Source organism: Bactrocera neohumeralis, chromosome 2 (assembly GCF_024586455.1).
Source record: "Bactrocera neohumeralis isolate Rockhampton chromosome 2, APGP_CSIRO_Bneo_wtdbg2-racon-allhic-juicebox.fasta_v2, whole genome shotgun sequence".
Classification (NCBI taxonomy): domain Eukaryota; kingdom Metazoa; phylum Arthropoda; class Insecta; order Diptera; family Tephritidae; genus Bactrocera; species Bactrocera neohumeralis.
Window position 1 is genome coordinate 47,901,905 of NC_065919.1, and position 15,413 is coordinate 47,917,317.

Here is a 15,413-nt window from a genome sequence, read left to right on the forward strand (position 1 = left end):
GACTTTCGTTTGGTGTTAATAACTTAATGATGAATTATGGCTATTAAAGGGTGCGCAGCAGAGCGTATCGTGTTATATATGATAGGCACAATCAACAATAAACGCAGATGGAGCGCCATTTAAAAGCGATCAGCGCCACTTAAAGCGGTCGACAGTAAAGCAAGATCATTTTAGGGCGTTAACCGGCTTACGAGTATAATTGAGCTTACAGAAGCAATTGTTGCACTTGAACGCCTTTATTAGACAGTTAATAGGGAAATTTGAATTTTAAAAATTAAGTCAAAAGCTTTTATTAAAAAATTTTATTTAAAAAAAAATTTATGCTATTAATCTATCTATTATTACGTACGAATTATAATTTAAAATATTATAATATAGCTTACATTTTGCCTAAAATACTTTGCATTATATGAAAAATATACACTTTCCTCACAAGTTCTAGTTAGTTCATATTCTGATATAAATTCAAATATATTTGAATAAAAAGGTAGTAATATATATGACAATTAAATACAAACCCTAAAGGTATGCTATGTATACTTGACAATGAATATTTTATTTCTTAAAAAAATTGGTGCGATAGTTCAATTTTGATTAAAGAATATTGAAGTAAGAGTATTGTAACATAGCTCAAGTGAGTATTTGATAAGGCAGTGATTGACAATATTTCGAAATTGGTAAAAGTATGTTAATAAAAACTGAAATCATTAATACTATGTTTGGACCGACATTGAAAACATTTTGAAAACACATTTGTATGTTGTGAAATCTAAGTTGTTCGGACCGACAATGTGTGTTTTCGATCAGTTTTCACTGACAACTATCAATAGCGGCATTCTCCTGCTCTTGTAAGATTGCACGATGACACAAAACGCAAAAATCCTATACCGAAATTTGTAAGGCCAAGAGAGCACCCATTGCAGAATCTAGTCATATAAGTATGACGGCACGAAAATAAACGTGGGGTTTGGTCTGACATATTTATAGCCATTGCAAATAATTTTCTGCGTGTGTTTGTTGTTGTGCCGTTGCATCAAGAGGAAAATTCTGCAATTTCTGCACCGTGCAAGGTTTTGCAAGAGCAAGAGAATTCCCCTAATTTTTGTATATGGAATGTAAACAAATATCAAGTGACAATTTAGGGCCGGCAAAATATGTTATCCAAAAACATCGATTAAACTAGAGCAGGCACCGATTATAATGAGTGGAATGTAAATTTTCAAGTAGTTTTCAGCGAAAACTGTGTTTTCGTTTGACAGATTTTACATGGACAAAAACACAAGTTTTCTTGCGAAAACCAGTTTTTCCCACGAAAACATGTTTTGAGTTAAGAAATCAGCTAGTATCTGTTATCAAGTGAATGTCAGACATTCCATGCTCTATTGAAGCAGTTTTAAAAAATACCAAAAAATATGGAAATAAAAAATACTTTGTATACTCTTAGGCTGACATTTATAAAATCTAGCAATATAATGATCTGAAGCCAATTCTCATTTAGCTATAAATTTATAAAATAAATTTTATTTATTATTTTTTTTAATCTACTCTTTTTTCTCCCTTTTTTAATCTCTTATCTGTGTTTAGTCTAGTAAAATCTGCATAGCTATGTTTGTAGGTTTAGTGAGCACCCATGGCATTTACATAATACATAATAATAGTAATTGATGACAAAATTAATTCAAAATTCTACGGCTGAGCAACGACAATGTTATAGTTTTATGCTCTAATAAGCGCATTATGACCCTTGAGTATCAAAATATGGCTAGAGTGCCAGACACAGCAAAAAAAGCAAAAAAAAAACGAAAAAACAAAACAAAAGCTAATAAAATGCAAAAAATTAAAAAAACGACAAGCAACAAAAGAATATTTGTATGTAAAAATATAAAATTGGGTAAAAACAAAACTCAAAAGCTAACCAGAAAACAAAAAAAAAAAAAAATAAAAAACAAAAGCCTAATGTATGTAAGAATAAACAATTGGGTAAAAACAAACAAAAACAAAACAAGAAGAACAAAAAAAAACTAAAAAAGCAATTAATAAAAAAACCAATAAAAGCATAATTATATATACATATATAAGAATAAAAAATTGGACAAAAAATATATACATATGTAAATTTAGGAGTACATGCGCACTCAGGCGGGCAACGAACGACACACTTACGTGAACCAATTTCCGCGCTTCTTTTTCTTTTTATGCTGCGTAGCTTCTAAAACAGACGCACGTTTTTCCGTCATTTCGCGGCAGCCGCAAGTAAATTGCGAAGATTTGAATGAGTGTCTTACGTTGACTGCACTTGCGATGCTCAAAAACAGCAATTTATATATACACACATGTATGTATGTAAGGGCATATGGATGCAAAAATATTTAGGTCTCCGAGAGTAAATGCTTTGAGGTCTAATACATATTTTTTTATATTTTGTAATTTGAATTTGACTGCATATTGTTTGTATGCACTGTATACATTTTTGATAAGTATTTTTACGTTTTTGGTTTTTCAATATTTTGTATTTTTTTTTATTTTTTTCAAACTTTATTTTAATTTTTTTTTAAGTTCAGTTAATTTTTTTATGTTATTTTTTGTTTCAAATTAGTTGCACATTTTTTACATGCACTGTATGAACTATTTACGACAACTTTTATGCTTTTTTTAAATTTATTTAATTTTTTTATAATTAATATTTTATTTTTTTTCTCATTTTGCATTTCACTTTTGAAGTTTTTTATGCATTTTACCTTGCATAACACTTTTCCAACTGATATTTGCACCCTTATATATATACATATATATATATGTATATATTATTTTTGGTTTTCTATTGCACTTGCATACAAAATTTAGAACAATTTTCTTCGGAAATTTTGTGTATTTTTACAGTGAAACATTGCGTCATTCGCACAACGTTGCACGCCCAGCAAACACTAACAATAACAATAACAGTGGGTTGTGAAAAACCCAGGCAACTCGCAGCGCTCGTATAAACAATAAATAAACAGCAAAGTTTACACGACGCGTTCACAATTCTAAATGCTGGCTGCCATTCGGCGAGCAAAAGCGAAAAGTCACATTCAGTTTCGTTGCATGTGTGCGAAAAAATCCACCCAAAAAAAAAAAACGGGAAAAAGATATAAACAAAAGCCACAGAACACGCAATAAACCAACAAATACAACAAAAAGTCAATATAATAGTAATAAACAGATGCACGTCAAGAAAGAAATGTGCGTACACACTTTTTACAACAACAATTTTGACTTTCGACGCCAAGTTGGGCGCGGACCACTGTGGGTGGCTTCGAGCGGCGGTCCTACAATTTGCGCCGTTTCTTTGTTGGTATATCTGACGAAAAGTGTGTCATTTATTACAAAAGTCAACACAGCACTAACACGCTCCCACTCGCGTATTCAAGTGTCACTACAAACGTCCCTCAGACTCAGATGGTCAGGTAGTGTTACAACAAAGTGACAATTGGCGCGCACAAATATTATTATTAAGCGTAGAAGTTTTGATAGTGCACACGGCGCAAATTTCAATTGTTAACTAATAAGCACGATAAAGATTTGAGAAACGATCACCAGTGGCTGCGGTGTCTCGCTAGCTGATTATCAGCGGACCAGAAAATTGCTGAAGAAAAGAGCGGACCGGCTGGGAGCTTGTGAGAAAAGTGCGCCACTCATTATGCTCCCTATATTGGAGCATTAAGAAATGAGCACAACGAAATGATTACTTGAATATACCGCGATTAATAAAGATTTAGAGGCAGGGAGCAGGTGTGGGTGACTAAACTAACTGAAGAAGTTTGTTATTCCAATAAGACTATTCAATTACTTTACTACAAAGGTGCTAGAAATATTTATACAAGTATCTACATAAGTGTACGAGTGGTAAACGCTCTTATTCTCGTACTGACGTACATTTAGTCACTCTCACGACAGCGTTTGGTGCTCTTTGTTTCTGCTTGGCGGCGTGAAAAAATGCTTTGCTTGTCGGCTCGCTAAGTGTAAGAGTGTTCTCGTTTGTTTGTATACTCATGTAAGTTAATATGAATGACGTCAGTGGCATGGGAGGTGAACTGTTGGCGTTCGGGCGGCTCGTAAGATCAGCTGTTTCAAGAGAATGGAGGGCAATCCGCAAACAATGCTGCCGACTTGTTTGCTTTTTTGTTTACTTGAAACGTTTAACAATAGTTATTGTGGAGAATGAAATTTAATAAATATGTGTGCTATTTTGGGGAAATAATGGCTAAGAGAATGAAAATATATAAAAGAAAGATTAACTAGTATGTGTAAGTGTATAAGAAAGATAAAATAAATTCATACAAAACTGAAATGGGGACGAATCAATAAAGTAATGATTAGTTTCAATTATAAATGACAATAAAAAAAGGTTAAAGTGAAAAAAACAAGAAGAAATGTGCACCGAAGCTATAATACCCTTTGCAGTGACATTTTTCTATAGCACAAACTGAATAAATATGCTATAGAATCACGATCTGAAAAATCTCTTTGGAGATTGTCTCGCTGCCTTAGACAGAAATCTATGCCTAATTTCGTGTAGACATCTTGTCAAATCAAAATTTTCCACACAAGCATCTGATACCGATCGTTCAGTTTGTATATATGTATGCTATATTTGATCCGATATGAGTAGCTTCTTGAAGAGAAAAAGTCATGCACAAAATTTCAAATCGATATTTCAAAATGGAGCGATTAGTTCGAGTGTATACAGGCCTAAAACTCTCCGCCATTAAATCCACAGCGACCATATTCACTAATTGGATGAAGGAGTACAGATTTGACCTCAATATTGTAGTCCATGGCGTTAAAATTTCGATTCTCAAAAACTCTAAGGTTTTAGGTGTGTCATTCGACAGCCTGTGCTCTTTCACTTCTTACACGAACGCGATTATTGCCAAAGTACGAAGCCGAAACAAAATCCTCAAGTCGCTAGCTGGCGGCACATGGGGAAAAGATAAAGAAACGTTGTTGGTAATCGGCCGCTGCTTAACTACGGCGCACCAATATGGTCGCCTGGATGCAGGGAAACGCAGACGAGTAAGAAGAATGGGATGCTTCTTGATGTATCTCATCGAACACCTGCACAGTGAAGCCCGCATGCTATCAGTTAAGGAGCATAATGAACTCCTCTACAGCAGTTTCTGCTGAGGTACTTTCGTAAAAATCATCCCGGCCTGTAGCGGAACCGTCTCTTAGGACTATCAAGAGGTCCTTCCTCAACTACGTCGGCGACATAAAACTATACGCCGACCAGACTTCGGACGCAACAAGCTTCAGACATGCAATGGCCGCAAATCACTGTGAAGCCATAAACACCTTCACCGGCTCTTTCTCAGTGAATGGGGTACACAGAGTCAAACTAGCACACATTGCAGACGACGAGCTCGAGTTATAGAGAGAATCGAGAGTAACCCTTGCGCAGCTTCGTTCTGGATACTTTAGCAGTATGACATATCAAATATATGTCCAGCGTGCAATGAGTCCCCGCATGACATTAATCACCTCTTTGCATATGAAGCTAACCCTACACATCTGACACCCCTATCTCTATGGTCTGACCCCAAATAGACCAACCCCGGAACGCAGTAAAGAAAATATGGCAGCCGTAGCTAAAAGTGTACACGAAGGCCTTAGAGAGTTTATTCGACGGCGTTCGCAACAACTCGGACTGACGTATAGAACGACTTTGCGCATTTTACTTAGAGATCTTAAATTGAAAGCGTACAAAATACAGCTTGTGCAAGAACTGAAGTTGCTAGATGTTCTTAAGCGATAACGCTTCGCTCTACAGGCACTTGAAAAGTTCAAAGAAGATCGACGCTTCATCATTTCAGGCTCAATTGATATGAACAATCAATCGGTTCGGTGTGGCTTGTTACAGCATCGGTCCACATTTTTTCAAAATGACGTCGGTGAGAACGTAACCGTCAATGGCGACCGTTATTAGTCATGATAACCGACTATTTGGTGCCTGAAATTGAAGCTCGTTATTTCGACAACATTTGGTTTCAACAAGACTTCATCACTTCCAATACAACGCATCAATTAATGGATTTATTGAGAGATCACTACGCATTGAGCAGATCATTTCACGTTTTGAGCCGGTCGATTGGCCACCAAGATCGGGTGTTATCATACCGTCAGAGTTTTTCCTGTGGCGACTTTTGAAGTCTGAAGTCTATGCAGACAATTCCGCTTCGTTTCAGGCCTTGAAGCAAAACATCACGCGTGTCATTCGCTTGTTACCAGTCGAAATGCTCGAACGAGTCATCGAAAATTGGACTCAACAGATGAAACATCAACGTTCGAATTTTCTTTGGAATTATAATAAGCATGGGGAATTAATGATAAAATTGAAGTTTCTGTGTTTCTTCTTTAAAAAAGTAGGGAACCTCGAACTGGATCATTCTTTAAAATTTCAAATCGATATCTCAAACAGTTTTTGAGTTACAGGCTTCCAAAGTGCAACCGGACACTTGACTTTATTTTCGACCTAGGACCTTTCGACCTTATAGTTCCTATCTTATAGTTTAACGTTATAGTTTAACTTTGCGCATTTATACCATATAGGGTAACACGCATTGTGTTTGACAAAATGATATGAGAAGTCAGATCTAACGAGAAATATTGCTAAAATAAAATTTTTTAAGTTTCAAACGAATAAGGAACACCTTAAACCAAATTTCCTTCATTAATGTAAGTCAGGCGGCTTAATTCTCCAACGAATATCTTAAATTTGCTAGCTTATTCCAATTGTGAGATTTAGCACAGTAAACAGTTATTCCTTTTTGAATCTTGTTATTATGTTATCATTTTCTTGTTTCATTGACATTCTTTCATTACAAATTCTACTATATTTGTTTCATTTACACGCTTTTTCTTCTGCTTAACTGAAGCTGTCAATGTCAATCTGTGTAAAGTCTTTTGCTTGAAAATTTGAACCAAACAGAAATTTTGCAGATATTCGTATTTTCACACAGTTCTTTAACTTTTCGCCGATATTTTTTTCACATACAGACACGCGCACTCACGAATATGTGCGCTTATATGTGTGAGTGCACATGTGTGCTACTTTGAGTTCCCAACTTTCGCAACTTTTTTGGCGCGCTTATCTCAAAGCAAGAATACTAAAAGTACCTCAAAAAAGGAAAAATATATGTATATGACAAACTTCTTTGATAAAAGTTGGGACTGTGGAAAAAATGTAATATTTACCACCTGAAATGGAAATGAAAAAGTTGGCAGCAGCCATTTTTGTGCAATGACGTGAAGAAAATAAAGTTGATTGGGTTTTGTTTTCGTTTTTGGTTTGTTTCTTTTGAGGTAAATAACTTTAAATGTAATATGCTTGATGAAGTGGTTACCGTTATAGGCATGTGGAAATGTCTGTATGAATGTATGGTTTTTAAATTTGTTCGGATATTGGCATATTAAAAGTAGTTGACAGTATTTTATAAATATAAGTGAAATTTCGAAAAATTTAAAAAAAATTTCGAATTAGAAAAAAAGTTTTACAAAATACGGGCTTTGATATTGACGTATCGAATTTTATTCTATATAAAGTGAATTTCACAACAAGCACATTGTGCCCCATCGACGTTCATGCCTATGCGAAAACACCACTTAAACGACTCGTAGCTGGTAGAAATCCTGGTGAGTCGGTCGGCTATGGTCAGGGATAGGAGGCTACTCCATTGTGCGTTCTCCTAGTGGATAGCTGGTCTTCAGAGGAGATTGGTTAGCGTTGGGCGACTATTATTTCATGCGTTGTCGTAATATCTTCTAGTGAATTATTCGCTCTTAGCAAGTTTAGGTTCTTTAGGGTCATAACTAGTCATTGTGGCATTGGTGTGCATGCGGCAAGTTTGAAAATCTTATGTCTGATATATATAAATGCAGACGCGGTAGAAACCGTTCTACAATTCCTTTTTGATTTTACTGCCTATGCGAAATCACCACTTATACGACTCGGCGCTGATAGATAACCCGGGAAGCTAGTAAGAATACGAATAAAACGTTTAGGCAGTTTTGTAATAGCTCCAAGTCACTTTGTCGACTTTAAGATCTGATATATCTGCATATTGCAGACCTAGTGCGTTCTCCAGCTTGACGATCTGCCATAGAACTCTTGCAGATATCCCTGTGGGTCAGTTGGAACACAAAAGCAAGTGGAACACAAAGAAAATGTCTTAATAGATTTAAAATGGCCTCAAGGCGCCTTGTCGTTTTATAAGATCTCTTGCATCCGTATAAAGTACTCCAAGAGCGATCTCCTACTTGAGGATCAAAAATAGAACCTAACATTACTTAATCTAACGCAGACCATATTGCTCTCATTGCTAATATTAAATAATCTAAACTAAAATATTAAACTGATATACGTATTTTTGTCTGCTTTCACTTGAGTTGTATAACGATTCTACATTCAATTCACTAATTAGACGACTACCGGCATAACAGAAGATACATATTTCCCATTTAATATTTACAGAAGTGGCTTTCATTAAAACTTAAGTGTATTTTATCTACACAAACGTAAGTACGCAATTGCCTTTTCTCGAAGAAGCCTTTAATGTAAATTCCCGCATTTTCAAAGCTTATGCAATATTTTCCCAACCTCTTCGCTGACCAGCAGCCACTTGCTTTTGTTTAACCTTTTGCCGGAGCAGCTGTCTATTTACAGTACACTTCTGAGGCGAGCTTAATTTTCTTATTTTATCCTTTTGAAAAACTCACTTATGTATATACTATACCTATGTATATGTACATATATATATATATTTTATATATAAGCGTCTATAAATATGTATTAAAATATTGTAATTGTAAAGTATTTAATCAGTAGGAGTAATGCAATTAGTTGATGATTTTCAGTTTTCTTTGCCACGTCCACCAATTTACACAGCAATCAACGAGCTGCAACTTCGAAATGTTGTTCAAATGCGCTTCTTTGAACTAAAGAGTTAAATGAAATGTTTTTTATTATTTAGTTTCCATGCTGATTTCATATTTTTTACTAATATTTTACGAAAACGCAATTTAGTCAATTTGAAACGCCACGTTGGAGTGCAATAAAAATAATGAAACTGTAATAAAGAAGCAAGTTTTGAGAAAGTTGCCATAAATACAAATAGCACTTGAATTGTTGAAGTGAGTGCGCTTTGCACTGGTTTTGCCTGAACGCTTTGGCTTTGTCGGCGAAAGTGCTGTGTACAAAGGAAGTCTTCTATACGGTTACATTTGGATGAGAATAATTTGTGGGGTCAGCAAAGTTAAGTTCATTGATTTGTTGGAAATAAATTAATTTTGGAAAAGATAAGTATTTGAAAAAAATAATTAACAATAATAATATTAGGCACTACATATCGAGAATATATTATTAAAAATTTATGAACATCTGAATATCAAAAAAAGAAAAAAATCGATGCTTTCATATAACGGGCGATCCAAGTAGAGGTACTTTTTTCAATAGCCTTTTTATGACTGATCACGCATGAATCGTGTCCAGCTGTCATGCTGATTTTATTCAGTCTTGCTTGGCATTTCTTCATGGAAAGACGCCTTACGCCTGAACAACGCTTAACATAATCGTCCTACTGAGCGTACTATTTAAAAAATCATCTATCTTGAGACCAAGCATTCATATTTGAATAATCTTCGACCGAGTAGACCACGCACAGCACGCAGTGAAGAAAATATAGCAGCCGTAGCTGAGTGTGTACACAGAGACCGTGGAGAGTCGATTCGGCGCCGTTCGCAGCATATCGGATTGACGTATGGAATGGCTTGGCGCATTTAACGTCGAAATCTTAAATGGAAAGCGTACAAAATACATCTTGTACGAGTACAAGAACTGAAACTAATCGCCCTTCCAATTTGACATCGCTTCGCTCTATGAGCTCTTGAAATTTCCAAGAAGATCCGAAGTTTGGATCCAAATTTTGTTCAGCCATGAGGTCCATTTTTAGCTCAATGGGTTTGAAAAACTAGTTTATTGTGCTTTGTGGGCCAGTGGAATCATCGATCCAGGCCTGGGAGCAAAATATCACGCGTGTCATTTGCCAGTTACCAGTCGAAATGCTCGAACGAGTGATCGGAAATTGGACTCAGCAAATGGACCATCTTAGACGTAGCCGCGGATAACATTTGAAAGAAATAGTGTTCGAGAAATAAATGCCAAAAAATGTTCCTTCGAATGATAATAAACATGGGGAATTAAAATTGAAGTTTCTGCTTTTTTTCTTTAAAAAAAAAGTAGAGAACCTTAAAATGGTATACATTGGTTGCTTGTTATATTTCGTGATTGGGCAACACTAGTGTTATAATCTGGCTACTCACAATCTCACAACTTTATTGTAAAGTTTGACCTTTTTGATGTTATACATATTCACAATGTTTTGACATACGGGCGCTATTTGTGTTGTTTACAGTAACTACAAATATTCAACTCGGTTAAAAAAATTTAATCAAAATGCGAAAATTTGCTCGCGATTAATTTTTACAACTTTAACTCATCAACAGTGCATCGATGAATTATATTAAATTTTTGGCGAAGAAGCTCCATCAAGGACTAGTGTTTGTACGTGGTATGGTGAATTAAAACGAGCTTGTAGATCACTTCAAGGCAAATTTCGAGAAGGTCGTTCAAAATAAGTTGCGTTCTGGAAACTATTGATGCTGTGCTCAAGCTGACATATTGAAAGATTGTCATGTGATCCGTCATGAAATTGAGAAAACTATAGGCATTATTGGGATTCAATATCGACTGGAAAAACGTAATTTTTCATCCTGATCTTGATGCAATTTAATTTAAGTTGATCTTCAATTTAAATTTATTTTTAAAATGGTAGAGCATTACTTCCTTTAGGGTTTTTGTTGTTGATAAATGCAACTATTTCGGTGTGCATTACAATCTCCAAAATTTAATGGAAATTATCAATAAAATTTGGCTTTAGCGGTGGAACAAAAATTGAGACTTTCTGACATTTAGTAATCCAAATTAGAATATTAAATTAAACCCATTAAAATTTTAAGTATGGCTTTACCGTCACTTTGACATTTGTAACCCTATTCAGTTAATGAGAATGATAACTGACATTTAGCACTTTATTCAGCTAAATTTAGCACTTTATTCAGCTAAATTTAGCACTTTATTTAGCTAAAATTCAGCACTTTATTCAGCCATCATTCTCACGAGCGGAATTAGCGCAAAATGTGAAAACGTCTGCTTAATTTAATTACTTATCACTTTTAGTGAATTATTTATGTAAATATATATGTACGTATATATACAGGAGCACCACTTACCTCCACAAGAAGAATGCCATTACGATGAGCACAATGCCGAAGCAGCTGAATATGATGCCGACAAGTACAGCGAGATTATAATCATTGTGGGATTGACGTAGTAGTGATTGAATCTTTTCACAGTTGGGATGTAAGGAAATCTGGAAAGAAAAAATTTATTTTGAATTATTTAAAATTGGAAAATGTTAAAATCGCACTTTGTGATTAAATCGATTAAATCGTTTTATATCGATCTTGGACATTTGTGCCAACATTAACCCAACAAAATATTTGTAGAGATCTGTTTGCATCCAAAATTTATTCTTAACTGAAAATGTCACTTTTTTAAAAAGCCAAAAATTGGATTGATACTTGGATCGACTCGAAAGATGATTAGTTCTTTCGTCACGGAATACGCATGCTGCCAGAAAGATGCTCAAAAGTAGTAGCTAGCGACGGCCAATATTTTGAATAACATTTTTATAACTGTTTTTATACAATAAAGCCTGAAATTTACAAAAAAAAAAACGGCGGAAGCAAAGTTGTAGACCTAATAGTTAGTATTTTTATAAAAACCATTACTAATAATCTTGAAAGTTTTATAGTTTAACCGTGGTTAATTCGACATATTTTATTGATCTAGAACAGATTTCCTTGGAGTAAAGAAAAATTTAAGTCACCACTTGTGCATTATTTTCATAAGTAAACATTTTCTGCTCAGTAACTCATTAACAACTGAATTTTGTGGAAGCGAGCTGATGAATTCTATGGTTTTCGATACCGAAAGCTTTCACGCCTTTCTTTAGTCCAGAGTTCTTGCTTAGCGATAAATTAAAACAGAAATAGTTTTTGATATGGATCTAAAAATATAACATAAATGCTTAAAAATAACAAACACAACCATATGGAATGAGATTCTAAATATGACAACTAATTATCCATGATCTGGTAATCAAATAAATTCGCCTCCACTATTTTCGTTGTTCCCATGAAGGCGCTTAAAGCAATTCCAGGTTAATCGCAAATGTCAACACAACTGCCACAAATTTGAATCTGCAAGCAAACTGTCACCACAACCACCAACCGAAAACAAAGCCGAGAGCGCTATTTAAAGTACGAAATTGTTGTTGTAAATGCGAAAGAATAAATTAAATGAGTGCGAGCGCAGGCGGCGAGTGAGTTAACTGCTGTTTTTGTTGGCTTCAATGGCGGTTACTAAGTGAAACGGAAACACAACACGGCGGCGGAAGGCTACCATGACCGGAAGCGGCAGAGATTTATGCGCAAGAAGGTTGCCAGCAAAAAACCATAAAAAAAAATTAAATAAATAGAGATGCGCGTGTGATGCCGAGGAAGAACCCAGCTCCCTATTAGCAACGAAGCAGGAGCGCAACTGCTTCTATATAAACATCATTAAGGCATATTATTTGGCTTTTTAGCGGAACATGTTGTGGTTTTACCGTTTGTTCCGTTAGATGTATGAGTCATACATAAGAGAAAATATTACTACGACCATTAGACTGCGGACGCAACCGACCAGCAGCCAGCGATCATCCCGGCAGTTGGGAAGCGCTAACGGTTGCAGCAGCTGCGGCTGAAACTATGGCAACTTCTACGAAAGCGCTAAAGCGGTTGTAGGCGATGTGCCGTCGCTTAGCGCCAAAAGAGAAAGCAAATAGAGATAGCAGTAGCGCGTAGGAAATGACGTGCCACACAAATGGGCAATAAAACAAGCAAATGCAAAAAGGCGAAGAACAATAACTACACGAGCAACGCATCCCGGCCATAGCTTACCGCTCGCTGACAGCAATAACGGTAACAACGGCAACAAAACTGTATAAATTTGTACAAGTGGCAGTAGCAGACGGTCGCGTCAGGTATGCTGAAGGATTATGATGAACTTTTGGTTGCAAAAAAAAACTAAAACAACAACCACAAAAATATACAACGACTAGATTACATATTTGCAAGGCGGAGTGGAAGCCCAACTGCGGCACAGCTAACAGGATATGAAAGCAGTTGTAGCGGTTATAAAAAATTGCTCGCTTCATGAGCATAACTGTAAAGGTGTGTGTGTGTGTGTGTGTGGGAGGAGTGCTACATCGTTACGGTAACCGCTACGTGGGTTGAAATAAAATAAATGTGAAAAATGTGGAAAATTACGCTTCAAAATATATTGCATGTTCATAAGTTGTCAGCGGCAGAGATGCGGTGCAGAGTGGTGATGTAAGACAACTATGGAGGACTTAAAAAAATATGAAATGAATAAATAAATAAAAAGTTGTATGATCGTGAATTTAAGGTTTTATATACATAACTGTTTTGTGCATATAGATTTTTATATATATGCACATTAGGGTGGTATATAAGAGTATGAAAAAAACCGAAAAACCGCAAATAAAAAAGTTTTTTATACAAGAAGTTGATATTGATGGCATGGGAGTTAGTCAACAAACTATTTTAAACCACCTGCAGAAGGCTGGCGATGTTTGGGTGCGAAAAAAAAAAACCTGGATCAACGCCTGCGATAATCTGAAACGGAACGAACTCGGCCCAATTTTGAAGCGGATGGTGATTGGCGACGAAAAATGGATCACATACGACAATATCAAGCGAAAACGGTCGTGGTCGAAGGTTGGTGAATTGTCCCAAACAGTGGCCAAGCCGGGATTGACGGCCAGGAAGGTTTTGCTGTGTGTTTGATGGGATTGGAAGGGAATCATCCCATATGGCCAGATGCTTAATTCTAACATCTACTGCGAACAATTGGACCGCTGAAAGCAGGCGATCGACCAGAAGCGTCCAGAATTAGCCAACAGGAAGGGTGAGCGTTGCACCAGAACAATGCCAGACCACACACTTCGTTGATGACTCGTCAGAAGCTACGGGAGCTCGGATGGGAGGTTTTATCGCATCCACCATATAGCCCGGATATAGCGCCAAGTGATTACCACCTGTTCCTGTCCATGGTGAACGCCCTTGTTGATGTAAAGTTGAACTCAAAAGAGGCTTGTGAAAAGTGGCTGTCTGAGTTCTACGCAAATAAGGAGGAGGGCTTCTACGAGGGTGGTATTGTGAAGTTGCGTTCTAGATGGAAACAGATTATAGAACGAAATGGCGCTTAGTTGAACTAAGTCCGATCACTATAACACTGCTTATAAAGCATTGAATAAAGAGCAAAAAAGCGGATGGGAGATATTTGACAACCTTATATAACAAGATTTATTAATGATATCTGCGATCATAAATATACTATATGGGAGCCAAAATTTTCATGTAGTATCTCTATTAAGTAAGGATGGATGTATAAGGTAAGGAGGATGGAGTCATGTGTAGAAGTTCACGCAAGTGAGGAAAGTTCTCTGATCGCCTTTATCTTGGGAGTGGCCAGAAAGGATTCTTTTACATATGACTAAAGCAGCTCACGACTTCCGGTCTTTGACCAAGTATCCTCTGGGTAGCCTAAGAACATCCGTTTGAAGGCCAGGTAAAGTGAGAAGGCGAAACAGCCCCTACATAGGGTTGTGCGCTGGGTTTGGGACCCGCCACGTAAAAAACACCCCCAATGAAAAGTAGCAACCAGCCTCGGATGAGAGACCCCTCTTTTGATGACGACCATGGCAAACGAAATAAGGACTACGAATTGAGGGCATGCATCTGGAATGTCCGGTCCATTAATTGGGAAGGTGCCACTGCCCATCTGGTTGATGTCCTCACGAATATCAAAGCTGCTTTCGACAGCACGAAAAGGAGCTGCCTTTATGCCGCGATGTCTGAATTTGGTATCCCCGCAAAACTAATACGGCTGTGTAAACCGACGTTGAGCAACACCAAAAGCTCCGTCAGGATCGGGAAGAATCTCTCCGAGCCGTACGATACCAAACGAGGTTTCAGATATGGCGACTCCCTATCGTGCGACTTCTTCAACCTGCTGCTGGAGAAAATTATTCGAGCTGCAGAACTTAATCGAGCAGGTACAATCTTTTATAAGAGTGTACAGCTGCTGGCGTATGCCGATGATATTGACATCATCGGCGCCAACAACCACGCCATTAGTTCTGCTTTCTCCAGACTGGACAAGGAAGCAAAACAAATGAGTATAGCAGTGA

General features: G+C 36.6%; 1 protein-coding gene across 11 annotated transcripts in view; it reads right to left on the reverse strand.

Moving 5' to 3' along the window:
• The window catches only part of LOC126750933 (tyrosine-protein phosphatase 99A), a 519,418-nt gene that overhangs the window by 22,921 nt on the left and 481,084 nt on the right, over nucleotides 1–15,413 (reverse strand). For all 11 annotated transcript variants that reach the window (XM_050460777.1, XM_050460776.1, XM_050460775.1 and 8 more), the window contains one exon: nucleotides 11,326–11,465. In XM_050460777.1, the coding sequence (XP_050316734.1) occupies nucleotides 11,326–11,465 (140 nt within the window). The remainder of the gene's footprint in view (nucleotides 1–11,325; nucleotides 11,466–15,413) is intronic.